The following is a 14,765-nucleotide window of genomic DNA, read 5'->3' as shown; positions in this document are numbered from 1 at the left end:
AGCAGGCAGGAAGAAGTGGCGAGCAGAGAGACTGGTAAACATGGCAGAAGTCAATAATTGACTAACCTCTAGCAAGACCGACAAAGACACAAGTTATGAATATTCAGAAGGCAGCCAGGCTGTCACTACCGACCCCATAGACCTCAAAGAGACAATAAGGGGTAGTGTAAATATCCACATGAGTTTGAAGAGTGCTGAAATGGACCCATTCCTCGAAAAGCACAAACTACCACAACTCCCCCCAAGAAGAAATAATTTGCATAGCTCTATACTAAGGGTATTGAATTCATGATCTAAAAACCCTGTAATCAAGATGGTGGTGTTGGTGGAAAGATAGGCACAGAGAACAATGGAAGAGTGGGAACTCAAGTAGCCCCAAACAAGTACAGCTGACTGATTTATTTTTTAAGTTTATTTTGAGCATGTGTGCTCAGGGGAGGGGCAGAAAGGGGGAGAGAAAATCCAGGCAGCCTCTGCACTATCAGCATGGAGTCCAACAAGGGGCTCGGACTCAGGAACCATGAGACCATGACCTGGCTGAAGTCAGATGCTTAACTGAGCCACCCAGGCGCCCCGCTAGTTTTTAACAAAGGTGCAAAATGAGCTTGATAAAGGCAAGCTCATCTTCAGCAAATGGTGCTGGAGCGATTGGATCTTCACATGCCGCGAAAAGAGCCCCAATCTAAAGCCCAGTGGTTATACAAAGCATAAAGGTGGAGCATAGATGTAAACATAAGTGCGAAACTATAAAAGATTCTTGGAGAAAACCTTTAGGACCTAGAGCTTGGTGAAGAGTTCTTAGATGCAAGACCCAGAAGCACATTCATAAAGAAAAAATTGAAATTTGACTTAACTGAAATGGGAAAGCTTTTGTTTCAACAAAAACTGTTAAGGGGCGCCTGGGTTGCTCAGTCGGTTAAGCGTCCAACTTCAGCTCAGGTCATGATCTCATGGTTTGTGGGTTCGAGCCCCACGTCAGGCTCTGTGCTGGCAGCTCAGAGCCTGGAGCCTCCTTCAGATTCTGTGTCTCCCTCTGTCTCTCTGCCCCTCCCCCTCTTGTGCTCACTCTCTCCCTCTATCTCTAAAATAAAAACTTAAAAAAAACCTGTTAAGAGAATCAAAAGCTACGGACTAAATTGCAGAGCCCATCCATATCTGATAAAGAACTCCTATCTAGAATATGTAAGGAACTCTCACCACAGAAGGAACGAAGGATTCGGGTATATAAATGGCAGATAAGCACAGGGAAAAGCAAGTGAAGACCAGGATGAGCCGTCATCACTCACACGGTCAGGATAGCTTCACTGAAAAAGAGTGCTGAGGCTCCTGGGTGGCTCAGTCAAATGAGCGTCTGACTCTTGGGGTTTTTTAAATTTTTTAATGTTTGTTTATTTTTGAAGGAGAGAGAGAGACAGAGGATGAGTGGGGAAGGGGCAGAGAGAAAAGGAGACACAGACATGGAAGCAGGCTCCAGGCTCTGAGCTGTCAGCACAGAGCCGGACGCGGGCCTCGAACCCACGATCTGTGAGATCACGACCTGAGCTGAAGTTGGACGCCCAACCGACTGAACCACCCAGGCGCCCCCTGACTCTTGATTTCACTCAGCTCATGATCCCAGGGTTGTGAGATCAAGCCCTTCATCAGCAAGATTCTAAAAAGAGTGATAATACCAAATGCTGACAAGGATGTAGAGAAACTGCACTTGATCTTAGCCAAAAGGCCGAGAAGCGATGGGATGTAGAGAAACGGAATCTTTCATACATTGGTGGTGTGACTGTAACTCTGGGAAACAGTTCGGCAGTTTCTTCAGAAACTAACCCTCACTTCTCATATAACCCAGCAACTACGCTTCTCCTGGGCATTTATTCCAGAGAAACAAAGCCCGTCCACACAAATGTTCATAACAGCTTTATTTATAATCACCAAAAGCTAGAAAAAAGCCAAATATCACAAGTATTATTGGCTTATTGAATGCTAGATCATTTGAATTTGTTGTCCAAGATATGTCACTTAAAAAAAAAAAAAAAAACAATGAACCTAGGTCTCCAGTTTAATGGAGGTTTCCAAGTCATCAGATGATGATCAAGGACTTAGTATAACTTACCGTCCTTCATTTTGGAATTAAAATATTACACCCAGATGGGTGAAATAAGTTTGGTAATAGATTTCCTTTTTTTTTTTTTTAATGTTTGTTTATTTTGGGGAGACAGAGAGACAGAGTGCAAGCAGGGCAGGGGCAGAGAGAGAGGGAGATACAGAATCTGAAGCAGGCTCCAGGTTCTGAGCTGTCAGCTCAGAGCCCAACGTGGGGCTCAAACCCACAAACTGTGAGATCATGATCTGAGCCGAAGTCGGACGCTCAATCGACTGAGCCACCCAGCAACCCCAGTATGGTAATAGATTTCTGACCTACAGCAGTGGATGAAGGCATCCCCTCACTTGATCCTGTATGTTGGGGAATAATGGAATGGAAAATTAAGTAAGTTTTTATCTTGTGAAAAAAAAAAAAACAAATTAACCAACCACAAAACGTCCTGGTGCCTGGTGAAACTGGTGCATCCATACCATGGAATACTACTCAGCAATAAAAAAGGAACAACAAACTTGATCAAAATGAGTCGCCTGGATGACTCTGAGGGGCATTAATGCTGAGTGAAAGATACATATGCGCAGCTGTCTTTACATTTGAAGGTCACATGCTGTACAATTCCCTATGTGTAACATTCTTGAAACGACAAAACCCTACACATAAGGAACATATCTGTGGTGTCGGGGTTTAGGAATCGCAGGAGCAAGCGTGGCTCTATGTGCCAGGGTGGCTTGAGGGAGAGCCCGGTGGTGATAGTTCTTGGTTGCACCGGTGATGACGCACATCTGTATATGTGATAAAATGGGATAGGACTGTACACATTTTGCCAGTGTCAGATTCCTCGCTTTGGTTTTGCTCTTATGCTACAGTTTCAGAAGATGTAGCGATCAGGGACGACTGGGTGAACAGTACACAGGACTGTTTTGTACTTGACTAACTATGAATTTATATTGTGTCGAAAAGTTTTAAGATGTTTTTAGCGGTGAACAAAGAAAAGGGTCGCACATGTTAATAAATTATATAATTTTTTTTAAAGTAAGATACAGAAGTTTTCTGGAGTCTGTGGAAGATCCACAGACTTGGTCACAATGAGTCTTGGCCTTGGTTGGACGGGCAGGTTGGGGACTCTCGGCCCCCAGAACCCCCCTCATCACAGGACTGAGAGAACAGGCAGCCGTGCCCACCTCTGTGGATGGAGGGAGCCTTGGTGTGCCCATTGCTGCCCAGCTCGCCAGGCACTTCTCCAGGACAGCCCTGACTGACCTCCCATTGCCTCACGTCCCTCCTGCTTGAAATCCTGGAGTACATCAGGCCGCTGGGTCATCTCTGCAGAGATTTTCAGGCCTGGATTGTTCTGCAGCACCCCTTCCCCGGCAGAGGACAGGAGGATGAAGCCTGGTGGCCCAGAGATCCAAGCTTGGTGCCTCTGGGTAGGAAGGGCAGCAAGAGGGCTGAGAGGAAGTCATGCCTGAGATTGCAGGGGTAGGCCCCTGGGGGCTGGTACAGGGCCTATACCACAGTGAGGAATAGTGGACTTGGGGTCACAGAGAGGCACAGCCCCTCAAGTTACAAGGGAAGATTCTGCCTAGCCCAGCAGACTGCAGTCAAGAGTGTGAAGGCACCCAGTTTGGGCAAATCTAGTCCCCGGGAGTCGGCCTGTCCTCTCAGCCAAGTCCCCTGTGGGGGTTCCACGCTGCTGCTCACCAGCACTGCTGGTGTTCATGCTGCCAGGTTCTAGTGTGGATGTCTGCTCGCCTTCATCCAGGCAGCCCCTCTCCAGGGCTCTGGGCCATGTCCAGGACCTGCTGCAAGTCTGCCCGCCCGTATAGGCTCTGGAGATTCAGATCTCCCTGAGTACCTAGCTTGTGCTGGGCACTGTTTCAGGGGCTGATAGTGTGGCTGTGAATCTGATGGTACTCTGCCCTCCGGGAGTTGACCTTCTAGTGGTGACTGGCTCCCTTAGACTCGCCTGAAATTCGTCTCTTCCCCCAGAGCCATCTGGCTGGGCATTAGTGGGGCATCATGAGTGGTGGGATCTGGGGCCTCAAGGCCCCACAAGTCTACTCAGCCAGGAGACTGCGCGGACAAGTCTCCAGGCAGCCTTTATTTCCCCATCTTCACGTGGCCACTGGGGGGCAGCAGAAGACACCAACCCGGGGCCCCTGAGAGGGAGTGTGGGTCAGCTCAGCCTGTTTTCCCATTGCTCCGTGGGTCTTGGGTAATGCGTGTTACCCCACCAGGAAAAGCAATCCGTCCTGTCCCATGGGGCCTTTGTCATTTAACTGACTGATGCCAAGATGGTCCCAAGAGTGGTGCTCTGTCGACCCAAAGCCCAGAATAGTGGGGGCCATGTCCTTGGAGAACAGCACCCCAGGCCCGTAGCCCACGCCGGCCTTACTCAGGTTCCAGGCACAAGGCACCCCTGCTCTGGGGACGGCACCAGCTGTCAGGTCTCAGGCAGCCTCATCCATCCTGTGGAAGGGTCTGCACCCGTGTACAAATACCCAGGGATGTGGACTTGCTGTAGTCTGGCTGGGAAAGGGACTCACCTGGAAGGCCAGGGCCCCTTAGCCCCTGGGCCAGACCTCACATGGCATCCTCTGAGCCTGTTCTGAGAGCCTTGTCCGCGCAGTCTCTTTTTGGATCCAAGCTCCCAAAATGCCTGTTTTTGTCCCAGGGGCCATCCAGCAGGACAGCCCCTACCTGGTGGGCCTGGGTGGGCAGAAGTGGGCAATATACAGAATGGGATGAGCGTGCATGCCAAGTTCTAAGGCTGCTTCCCTCCCTGGCTCGGGCCTGGCCTCGGGGCTCTGGCAACTGTGGGCTGGGCAGGGGTGTCCAGGCAGAGTTTCCCGGCCAGCCTGCCCCTTCTCTACGTATTTACTGGTTTTCTTTAAATGTTCCCATTACTCAGGCCTCTGGTCGGCACTGAGACAGAAATAAATCCCACAAGGCAGCCCAGCCAGAAGCCGGGAATCCAATTCCCCATCAAAGGCCGGAAGAGGCCCCTATGCAGAGCATGCCAGACCACAGTGGCCCACACACTCCACATGGCCACGAATATGGCCACAAATACACACACGTGCACATGCATTCATTCACACACCTATGCCCCCACATGTCCCCCACGCACTCAGACTGGCCTGATGTACACACTCATGCCTTCACGCTTGCACACCCTCTTCACACAGACGGGCCTCACACGCACGTGTGCATTCATGTACACACCCCCACATTGCAGACTCAGTCGGGGTACGCGCCCCCTGACAGCTGAGCTGGCACTCAGTTGTGACCACACACTCTGGGGTCACAAACTCCGTCATCTTCAAGGTGCCAGTAGGCAGGTAAGGGGGCAGGGTGTGGAGGGCGGGGGGGACGGGCGCTCCTGTGTGGCGCTGGAGGAGAGCAGCCTCATGGGAGTGCAGGCCCAAAGCTGCCAGGGCTTCTGAATTTTTAAGAGAAACTGGAAAGCTGAATTTTTATGTGAAATATCCTGATTTTTAAATGTTGGCTCACAACGTTGAAAATACTGTGGGGGCCAAACCAAACACGTCTCTGGGCCAAATTCCACCCACAGGCGGCGTTCTCAGGCCACAGGTCCACACGGACACACACACACAAACAGACACACACGTATACACAGACACACAAATACAAATAGACACACAATACAGTCATGCACATGGACACACACACACACACACACACACACAGATAGGTGTCGTATATATACAGATAGAACCACAAACTGACAATACAATTAGACACAGCAGACACAGATAGGCACATATATGAGCAGACACACATATATAAATATACATACATAAATTCTAATAAATACACAGACACAGATGCACAAGTACAAATAAACACATAGATCCACATAAACAACAGCCCCGCAGCACATCCCTCTATCGCTGATGTGGGTGAGCTTGTTGGGGGCACCCAGCTGGCCAGTGTGGCCTCCGGGCAGAGCCAGAACGGGTTCACATCAAGGCTGTCCCCTGACTGGTACATGGTGGTGGTAGACGGTCCCCAGGAGGGACCAGCTGCCTTGGGCTGCCAGGAGAGCACAGCGTGGGGAGTGGGAGGAGCAGGGGAAGGGCCTCGTGTGCTGGCACCTGAAGCCTTTGCAGCCACAGGTGCTGGGTGGCCCCAGGCTGGCTGTCCCATGCCCGGAAGCTCATCCTCCCAGCCTGGCCTCATCCCCTCCTCCTCCCCATTGGGAGGCAAAGCCAGCAGGAGCCCACGGGGGCTGTTCATCTGCACAGCTGCTTACCCCACCCCCAGCGGTTCCGTGGGAAGCTTACCTCTCTATCCCCACAGACTGCGGGGGGGGCGGGGTCCTGAAAAGGAGGCACATAATGCAGCTGCCTCCCTTCCCCTCACCTACAGGTAGAAAGCTGAGGCCAGAAGGAAAGGTTGGAATCTGGCCTTCTGCCTCTGAGACCCTGGTCCCTTTCCTCACCCCTGGCCCTTGGACAGGGAGGACCTGCACAGAATCCACACTCACCGTCTCTTGCCCCCTATCCCCTCCCACACACACTGCCTGCAGGACTGTGATACTCAAGGAGGGAGCCAGTCAGTGGGGGATATCCTGGCCTCGTGTCTTGGGGGCCCACTGAGCAGTGGGACGGGGTACTGAGCCCACACGGGTCTGGAGACCTGGACAAGGGCCTGACCTCAGAAGAGAAGCTGAGGCTCAGAGAGGGAAGGCAGCTCACCCGGGACCACATAGCATACACCAGGAGCCAGACCCCTGCCCTTCTCTGGAGTCCCCTCCTCTGCCCAGGAGGAGGCTCTTCTGCCCCAGCCAAGGCTTGTTTCAGTTGGCCACGGTAGCCTCAGGCAGGGATCATTCTCCTGGAGTTGGCCAAGGAGGCATGAGGGACCGGCAGCTGGACCCGGCCCCGCCTGTGTGCTGGAGCCGAGCGGCAAGCGCCACTGCTCCTGCCGCTCCACGGGCTGCCACAGCCAGACCCCTTCCATCAACCAAGGCAGAGAGCGAGGACCCTCTCAGACCCCCACGTAGGGTTGCGGCCCCTCACACGCCACCAGAGCAGGGCTGTGTCCCCTTAAGATCCTCTAGGGCAGAGTCATGTCCCTTCGGAACTTCCAGAGAACTTAGTCCCCTTTGCCCTGTGTCTTTTCTGACCCCCCCACCTTCCCAGGGTGATGGCAGAAGGATGTGGGCTTTCCCAGCCTGCCAACTCCTGGTGGGCGTGGGGGGCCCGGCTCCATCCGTGCAGGACCTCAGCAAGCTTGCAGGTCGAGGGTGGGCAGAGCCGTCTCTTTGATGCCCCTGGACCCCCTAGGCCCCACTCTGAACCAGGAGCTAGGGTCTCTCCCAGCCTAGAGGCCTGGCCTGGTGTCCCAAGAGGGTACCTTCCTTCCAGGGGTCTTCAGAGGTCCCTGTCCCAGTCTGGGCTGAGGGAACACAGGCCAGAGAGGGCAGGGCCTGTCCACATGCCTCAAGACAGGTGGAAGCAGCAGGCCACCTCACTAGCCCAACTCAGAGTTCATGGCAACCCACGAGGTGTCAGACGCTGTGGCCAAGGAGGCTAAGGAGCCGGGGTCTCAGCGGCCCCCTCCCCACTTGCCTGCGCCCGGCTCGCCCGGTGTTTACGTGTTCCCTGCGGCTTGGCTGGGCTGGGAGGCCTTGAAGGGAGAAGTGACCACCTGGCTCCGGCCCCGCTCAAGGCAAACAGGGTCCTGACAGCCTGCCAGGCCCATTGAGGGCTCCCACTTCCTCCGCCAACACCTGGATGGCCCAGGTGCCTGAGTGGGAAGGCCGGCCCTGGCCCAGGGGCTGCAGGTCTGAGGGAGGAGGGTCCTGGCCCACGGTCCAGTCAGGTCCTGCACATCCCAGAAATGGTTCCCAGTCTAAAGGGGAAAGCCTGGCCGTGTCCTGGAGGTGGGGTATATAGTCTGAGGAGCACAGCCCTGTCCTGGGGTGAGGGGGACCCCACTCAGAGGAGTGAGCACAGCCCCATCCTGGGGTGGAGGTCCCTGGTCTGTAAGAAGAGGCTAAACCCTGTCCTAGAGGGAATCCAGTCTGAAAGAAGAGGCCCAGCTCTGTTCTGGGGCAAGCCTAGTCTGAGGGGGAAGACAGCCCTGTCCTACAGATACCCAGTCTGACTGTTTCAGGGTGAGTGGGCCTCATGGACTCTATTTCAGAAACCTCCTGAGGAGGAGTCTGGGTTAGAAGGTGGGGCCCTGAGGCCCAGCCCACTAGGGGCCTCTTGGGGTGGGACGGACAACTTCCCCAGAAAGCCCAGGGGTCCAGAGGTCCCATGGCTCCGAGCCCGGAGGAGGGGCATCACACGACACCCCTGGGAAGGGGATGGGGGGATCTCTTCTGCTTGGGCCTCCTCCCAGGCAGCACCTCATCCAGGTCCTTCCTGCCTGCTGCCTGCCTCCCACAAGGCTACCTGTCCCCGGACCCCTGAGTCACCTCCTCTGGCTGCTCCATTGACGCAAGGACTCCTCTAAATGTGGCTCAGACCTCATGCTCTCCCTGTATGATTTCCAGTGGCTCCCGGTGTTCACGGGAGCCCTTGATGCTCAAACTGGCTCAGGTCCCAGCCCGTATCTCTCACGCCATTCCAAGCACATCACACATGGTACTCCAGGGGTGCGCCAGGCCCTGGGCACTTGTTTGCTCTGCCCGCCATCTGGAAGGACAGGCAGGGCTGGGCCTGAGGCTGCCCAGGGCACGCCCGTGCCACCTGCTGCCTAAGTGAGTTTGCAGTCCTGGCCCCATGACCCCTCACCCAGCCCCCAACGGTGGGGGTGCTGTTCGAGGTGGGAGCGCCCTCCAGACACTGAGTCCATGGAGAAGAACAAACGGCGCTGGAGATGAAGGAAGGAAGGGCCAGGCAGGGGCGTTGGCCTGTGTAAGCCCAGAGGCAGGCCGGGCCGCCCTCAGAGCGGAGGAGGAAGCTTGCGCGGGTCAGAGCGTGGGACGGGCACGCAGCGGGTCAGCTCTCAGTGTCGGGCGAGGAGGGCCCGTGCCGTTCTGGGGCCCGATACGGGGTTGTGCAGGGGGCACAGGGGCAAGGGATGTAGTGGGTGGGTGACAGATGGGGACGCTTGGCGATGGCTTTGGATGGACAGGGAGTGGATGTGCAGGTCCCCACCCCAGCCAGACCTGTGGGCTGACCTCAGGCTCCCCCACGGTTCCTGGGCCAGAGCAGAGACTATAGCCCACACCACACTTGATGGCCTCGGCATGTTCTCTGCAGCCTCACCCCGAGTCTGATTGCCAGAGGGGTGTGTCAGATGTGGGGTGGGGGCTGGGGACCATGCATGGAGGGCTTCCTGAGCGTCCCAGCCTCCAAGGGGCCCAGGAGAGCCACCAGCGAGGCAGGAAGGGGCCTGGAGCGGGGCCAGGGACCCAGGGATCTGTGGTTGGGCCTTGGTGGACAGCGACGGGTAGCAGGCGAAGAGCCGGCCTGGAGGAGCCTGGGTCCCCACTGGGGCCTGGGTCCAAGCCGAAGCTGCAGAAGGTGGCAGGGGAAGGCTGGGGCCTGGCCCCTGCATGGCTCCGCTGGGTCCCTGTGTGACCCCAGCAAACTCCAGCCACCGTAGGCCTCTCCCAGGTCTCTCCTGCTCCACTGTGCCTGTGCCCTCAGGGCACCTCCTGAGGCGAAACCCATGAACTTCTCCAAGGCTCCCGCCCCTCCCCTCCCAAGTCCCCAGTTCAGACCACAGGAAGCGACACACGGCTTCCTTTTCCCTTTTTTTTTTTTTTTTTCCGGTTTTGTCTTCCCAGCCCCAGCCCTGAGCGGGCAACCGTCCAACCACCTGTCTCTGGGTCCATCTGTCGGCCCTCATGTCCACGGGTCCACCCGTCGGGTCCCCTGTCACATGACTGTCTCCCACTCTTCCTGCAGCAGGGCAGGCGGCCGCTCCGGCGCAGAGGCCTCCTCGTCCAGCCCCGAGCAGGAGCCGTTGAGGAACCCATCGTCCTTGGGAGCAGCCACGGCAGGTGGTGTGGTCTGGAGGGCCGGGGCCCCTGGCTTGGTGTGGCCGGGGAGCGGGGGGTGGCCGTTGGTGGCGGCGGCGGGCAGCAGGCGGGGGCTGAGGGGCAGGCCGAGTCCCGTACGCGGGCCTACGTTGGTCACACTCGTGTGGGACACCATTGGGCCGTAGCTGTAGCTGCTGCTTCCGCTGCGCGCCTTCCGCTTGAAGTCCAGTGCCAGTGTCCAGCGGCTCCAGGATTTCTTGATCTCAGCCTGTACCTGGGATGGTGGGAGGAGGGTGGGCCATCAGGTGTGCCTCTAACCCCTCTGCCACATGTGCATCCCTCCCCCAGGCCCAGCGTGCCCTCCTCCCTGCCCCTACAACACACAGCACTGAATGGAACCAGAGGCACAGGGTATTACTGGAAAATTCTAAGGCCGAGTGAAATCCTGTCATCCTCAAAACATGGTGCCTGGCTGTAGGCAGCTGACACACCCAGAGTCTACAAGGCTCAAATGGCCCCAAGGGTGGCTGAGTCCTGCAATCAGGATTACAGAGAATTCAACTGTGGGCTTGGGAAGACACTGGCTATGCCAGAGATCGAAGAGCCCACAAATCCTAGGATGTCCCGAGCCTGAATCATCTGGAAAGACTCTGTGCCTTCAGAATGTCTTCAGGGAAGTTCTTGGAGAAATATAGGAGGAGCCGGACAGAGGAACGGAGGGATAGGACTTGGGGGGGCCCTGGCACTTTCACGTCCTCCCTGCCTCTCACCAATGCCACCCACTGCTTACCTCGCCATTGCAGAAACAGTATATGATGGCAACAAAAAATCCCTGTGGAGAGAGGCATGTGGGGTCAGGGCCTGGAGGCCACATCCGGACAGGGTGGGAGTGGACCCTCCCCCCACCCTCCCTCCTCCCACCTTCAGCTGGGCCTTGGGCAGGGCTTGCATACCTGGAAGGAGTTGAAGAGCATCTCGTAGTGCATCTGGACTTGCCAGAGCGTCCCTGAGACCTCGGTGTACGGCGTGGCCATGAAGACGATGTAGTGGACGCCAAAGAGCGGCATGAGCACCAGCGTGGATTTGAGCAGCTTCCTGGGCCGGCAGGGCAGGCGGGTCAGGAACAAGCCCCTTCCCTTCAGGAGGCACGGTGCCATCCCCACCCGCCAGCCCCTGGCTCCAGGCTCCGGGAGGCACTATGGGAGCGAGGCTCGGGCCAGGGTGGAGGACAGTCCAGTTCACCTGGGACAACCACCCTTCTTGTCTCTGCACAGTGTTAACAGGGCCCTTTCGTGCTTGCACCTGCCGGTCCCCCTACTGGCACTCATTCGCCTCTGCCCCCTGGTCTCCCCTCTTCACCCCTCGGCCCGTTGCTCAGGTCTTAGCTGAACCGCCGCCCTCTCGCAGCGACCCATGGCCTGCACGGCCCTCAGACTCGAACGGTCAGCTCTTTAAGGAGAGGTCTGGGTTTATCCCACCCTTGCAGACCCCAGCTCTAGGGCAGGGCCTAGCACCGAATGGCCCAGGTTGGCTCTGGGCTGAGATCCCCGGGGCCGGCCAGGGAGTCCAGAGTGGGGTTCTCCCCGTGACACAGGCTCACTCCGGGGGCCTCTGTCTTTGCTTCTGTACACGGTGCCAGGGTTTGATGACCCTGAGCTCTGAGGAGGCGGGGCCTGGCGGGCGCAGCTCACCGGTACTGCTGCCGCGTGTCACACCGGCCGGCATTGGTCTCCCGAAGCTTGGTGGCCAGCACCCGGACGATGTTGATGAAGAGGATGAAGTTGAGCTGTGGGAGGGAGGGAGGGCCGCATCTCGAGCTGCACCCTAGCCAGGGTTGGGGGCAAGGGTCCTGGGGCGCACGGCCCTGCCCAGACTCTGCTCTGCCACCATGTCCCCAAGTGGGCCCTCGGCTCCCCCATCTGGACTGGGGTGGGGGCCAGCTGCTTCTCAGGCCTGGGGCTCCAATCCTGGGGTCCAGGGAAGCCTCTGCAGTCCCTGTCGGGGGCTGGCGCTGGGGCCTGTGGTGCACACCCCCACCCGGCCCTGGTGCCCCCTCCCCCAGCTCACCACGATGGAGGCCAGGATGGGGACCTGGATGATCCACTTCTTATTCCCGGAGCTCAAATCCCAGCACCTGGGGGAGGCAAGGCATCAGCTCCCGCGCCCCCCTTCACGCCCTGAGCCTGTGCACAGTGTGGCCCCAGAGCGGCCTGCTCTGGGGCAGCAGAGCGTCGGGTGCGGCCAGACCTGAGCCCACCCTCAGATGCTTCTTTTTCAAGCAGCCTCTTGTGACCCCCGAGGGTCAACGCTGGATAGAAAACTGAAGCTGGGCACTAGGGGCCAGGGTACAGGAAGGCCCCTCACATACCACACACAGGAAGAGAGCTCCAGGGGCATTTCTGGCCTGCATCAGAGCCCCCGGAGCCCCTTCTCCACCTGGACCTACCCGGTGTTGGCCAGGCTGGCTCTCACGCTGACCCACACGGCCACAAAGATGGCAGGCAGACCTGTGGGCGCAGAGGGGGCAGAGTGTGAGGGACCGTGGGTACTACCCATGATGTCTCTCCCCTCAGCCCACCTTGGCATACCCTTTCCTCTCATCCTTGATGACCCCCAGCCTACCCCATCACCGTCCCTGACCCCCCTCACCCTGGGCCCACAGGCTGCTCGGTGACAGAGCCACACGCTGGCATGTGTCACTCTGCTTCCCAACAGCCTCTGCGAGGGGCTCCAGGGCCCAGTTCACCCCTCTGCCCTCATCCCAGCTCTGTGTCTTCTCCCCACACGTGCAGACCTGCTGGGCACACGGCAAACAAAGTAAGGCATCACTGATTTCCTCATGCCCAGCCCATTGCCCCCTTCTCTCCTCTCAAGGGCAGTGCTCTGCACGGGGCACTCTTGTGCCAGCATTCTTCTGTCCCAGCACACCCCCAGCACCCGGTGTGAAAGGTCCTAGCCCCCGCAGATGAGGCTGGATGGAGTGACAACCGTCGTTCCAGGCTGAGTAAAGGCCACAGGGGAAGCTTGGTGTTCCCAGGCCTGAGTCAGCCCAGAATGCACATGGCACTTTCAAGTGATCTCTGCCTCTAGAAGGGAGCCCAGGTTCCCATCCTCCACCCCCTCACACTTCATTCTAGGCCAGGTGTGCCCTTGGGAGGGCCAGGTGTGACCTGGGTTTATGATGCGAAAAAGAGCTGTGACATCCTTGTGTCCCGAAGCTCTGTGTGCTCCCGATCTGTGTGCTTCCTGCCCACCCTGACCCCCTCTAGCTCCAGAGCCCACATCAGTTCCTGGGACCAGGCCCAGGTCTCCCCCAGCTCTGGGGCTTGCCGTGGGTGAGGACAAAGTCAGGGTATGTGCCAACGGGCTGTGGCTGTTGACCTGAGAGCTTCTGGGTGCTGAGTGCAGAGAAGGGGCTTCAGCCACCAGGCCTACCCCTCTGCAGTCTGGCCAGTCGCCCCAGTCTGGCCAGTTGCCCCGGAGCCCAGCCAAGCTCGGGAGTTGCCAACAATAATGGACAATTATCGGTAACTTGATCCCAGCGCCCGTGGGGGTGCAGTGCAGAGCCCCAGCAACCCATTCTGCAGAGGGGACACCGGAACTCTGATGATGTGGAGTGTGGCTTGGGCCTCTGGGTCATGGGTCCTGCAGGCAGTGAGGGGATCGGTAGGGAAACAGGGCTCAGGGTGGAGGGAGCATTCCAGATCCTAACCCTGGCCCTAGGGTGACCTCTGACCTGAGATCCCACTCTGATCCTGACCTGAATCTTTAAAAAATTTTTAATGTTTTTTATTTATTTTTGAGAGACAGAGAGAGACAGCACGAGTAGGGGAGGGTCAGAGAGAGGGAGACACAGAATCCGAAGCAGGCTCTAGGCTCTGAGGTAGCTGTCAGCACAGAGCCAGACTGTGGGCTTCGAACCCATGAACTCTGAGATCAATGACCTGAGCCAAAGCCGGACGCTCAGCCGACTGAGCCACCCAGGTGCCCCGATCCTGACCTGAATTTGACCAGGGCTGAACCTCAAGGCCAGAGGAATCTGCCTCCAGGTGAGCCCCAATCCTGGGCTAAGCCAATCCCAGGTGAACCCTGACCCCTAGTCAGGGCCTGTTGCCTGAGTCTGAGATGGGGTCAGACTCAGAGGGTGGGTGGGATGGCATATGCTGTGCGGGTGCCTCGCCCTTTGACCCTGCCGCCCACAGCTCCCCCCCCCCCCGTCTGTTCCCCACTGTCCCCCACGCCTACCTACCCCAACCGAAGACCGTGAAGCCCCACAGGTACTTCTTCTCTGAGAAGAAGGCCATGAAGATGAGGCTATGCAAGTACAGCCCCTCCACCAGGATCCAGTAGTAGTTGGTGGCCAGGAAATAAAGGAAGAAGGTCACAGCTACCCTGCAGCCCGCCTAGGAGAGCAGTGGTGTTAGCCAGAGGACGGGCCTGCATGTGCGGAAGGTGGGGATGGGCTGGGGGCTGCTCGGGCGATAAGATGGCGAGTGGTGATGGGCAGGAGGGCAGGAGGGGCCAGGCTCTGGTCAAGGGCAGAGCTGGGGGTGCGGGGGTGGGGAGGGCGCGGGGGAAGTCGCCAGGGGCAGGAGGGCACCGAGGACAGTGGCAGGGGCCAAGGTGAAGAGGTGGAGTGGGCAGGGATGCTGGGCTGAGGCAGGAGGCGGGAGTGTTGATGAAAGCGCCGGGTGAGGGGCTGCGGGG

The 14,765-nt window shown here is 57.5% G+C and overlaps 1 protein-coding gene and 1 pseudogene across 1 annotated transcript in view; both read right to left on the bottom strand.

The window, feature by feature from the left end:
• Positions 1 to 1,574: 1,574 nt before the first annotated feature.
• LOC115275640 lies at positions 1,575 to 1,732 on the bottom strand (annotated as a pseudogene).
• An 8,085-nt stretch (positions 1,733 to 9,817) lies between these two features.
• PTH1R (parathyroid hormone 1 receptor) overlaps positions 9,818 to 14,765 on the bottom strand; it is a 23,645-nt gene continuing 18,697 nt past the window's right edge. Inside the window, exons 10-16 of the mRNA XM_029918862.1 lie at positions 14,308 to 14,461; positions 12,505 to 12,565; positions 12,126 to 12,192; positions 11,750 to 11,844; positions 11,012 to 11,153; positions 10,849 to 10,890; positions 9,818 to 10,332 (exon numbers count right to left, since the gene is read on the bottom strand). Coding sequence (XP_029774722.1) covers positions 9,955 to 10,332; positions 10,849 to 10,890; positions 11,012 to 11,153; positions 11,750 to 11,844; positions 12,126 to 12,192; positions 12,505 to 12,565; positions 14,308 to 14,461 — 939 coding nt within the window. The 3' untranslated portion in view covers positions 9,818 to 9,954. The remainder of the gene's footprint in view (positions 10,333 to 10,848; positions 10,891 to 11,011; positions 11,154 to 11,749; positions 11,845 to 12,125; positions 12,193 to 12,504; positions 12,566 to 14,307; positions 14,462 to 14,765) is intronic.

Source organism: Suricata suricatta, chromosome 12 (assembly GCF_006229205.1).
Source record: "Suricata suricatta isolate VVHF042 chromosome 12, meerkat_22Aug2017_6uvM2_HiC, whole genome shotgun sequence".
In the NCBI taxonomy this organism is placed as follows: Eukaryota; Metazoa; Chordata; class Mammalia; order Carnivora; family Herpestidae; genus Suricata; species Suricata suricatta.
This window is presented reverse-complemented; position numbering and strand designations above follow the sequence as displayed.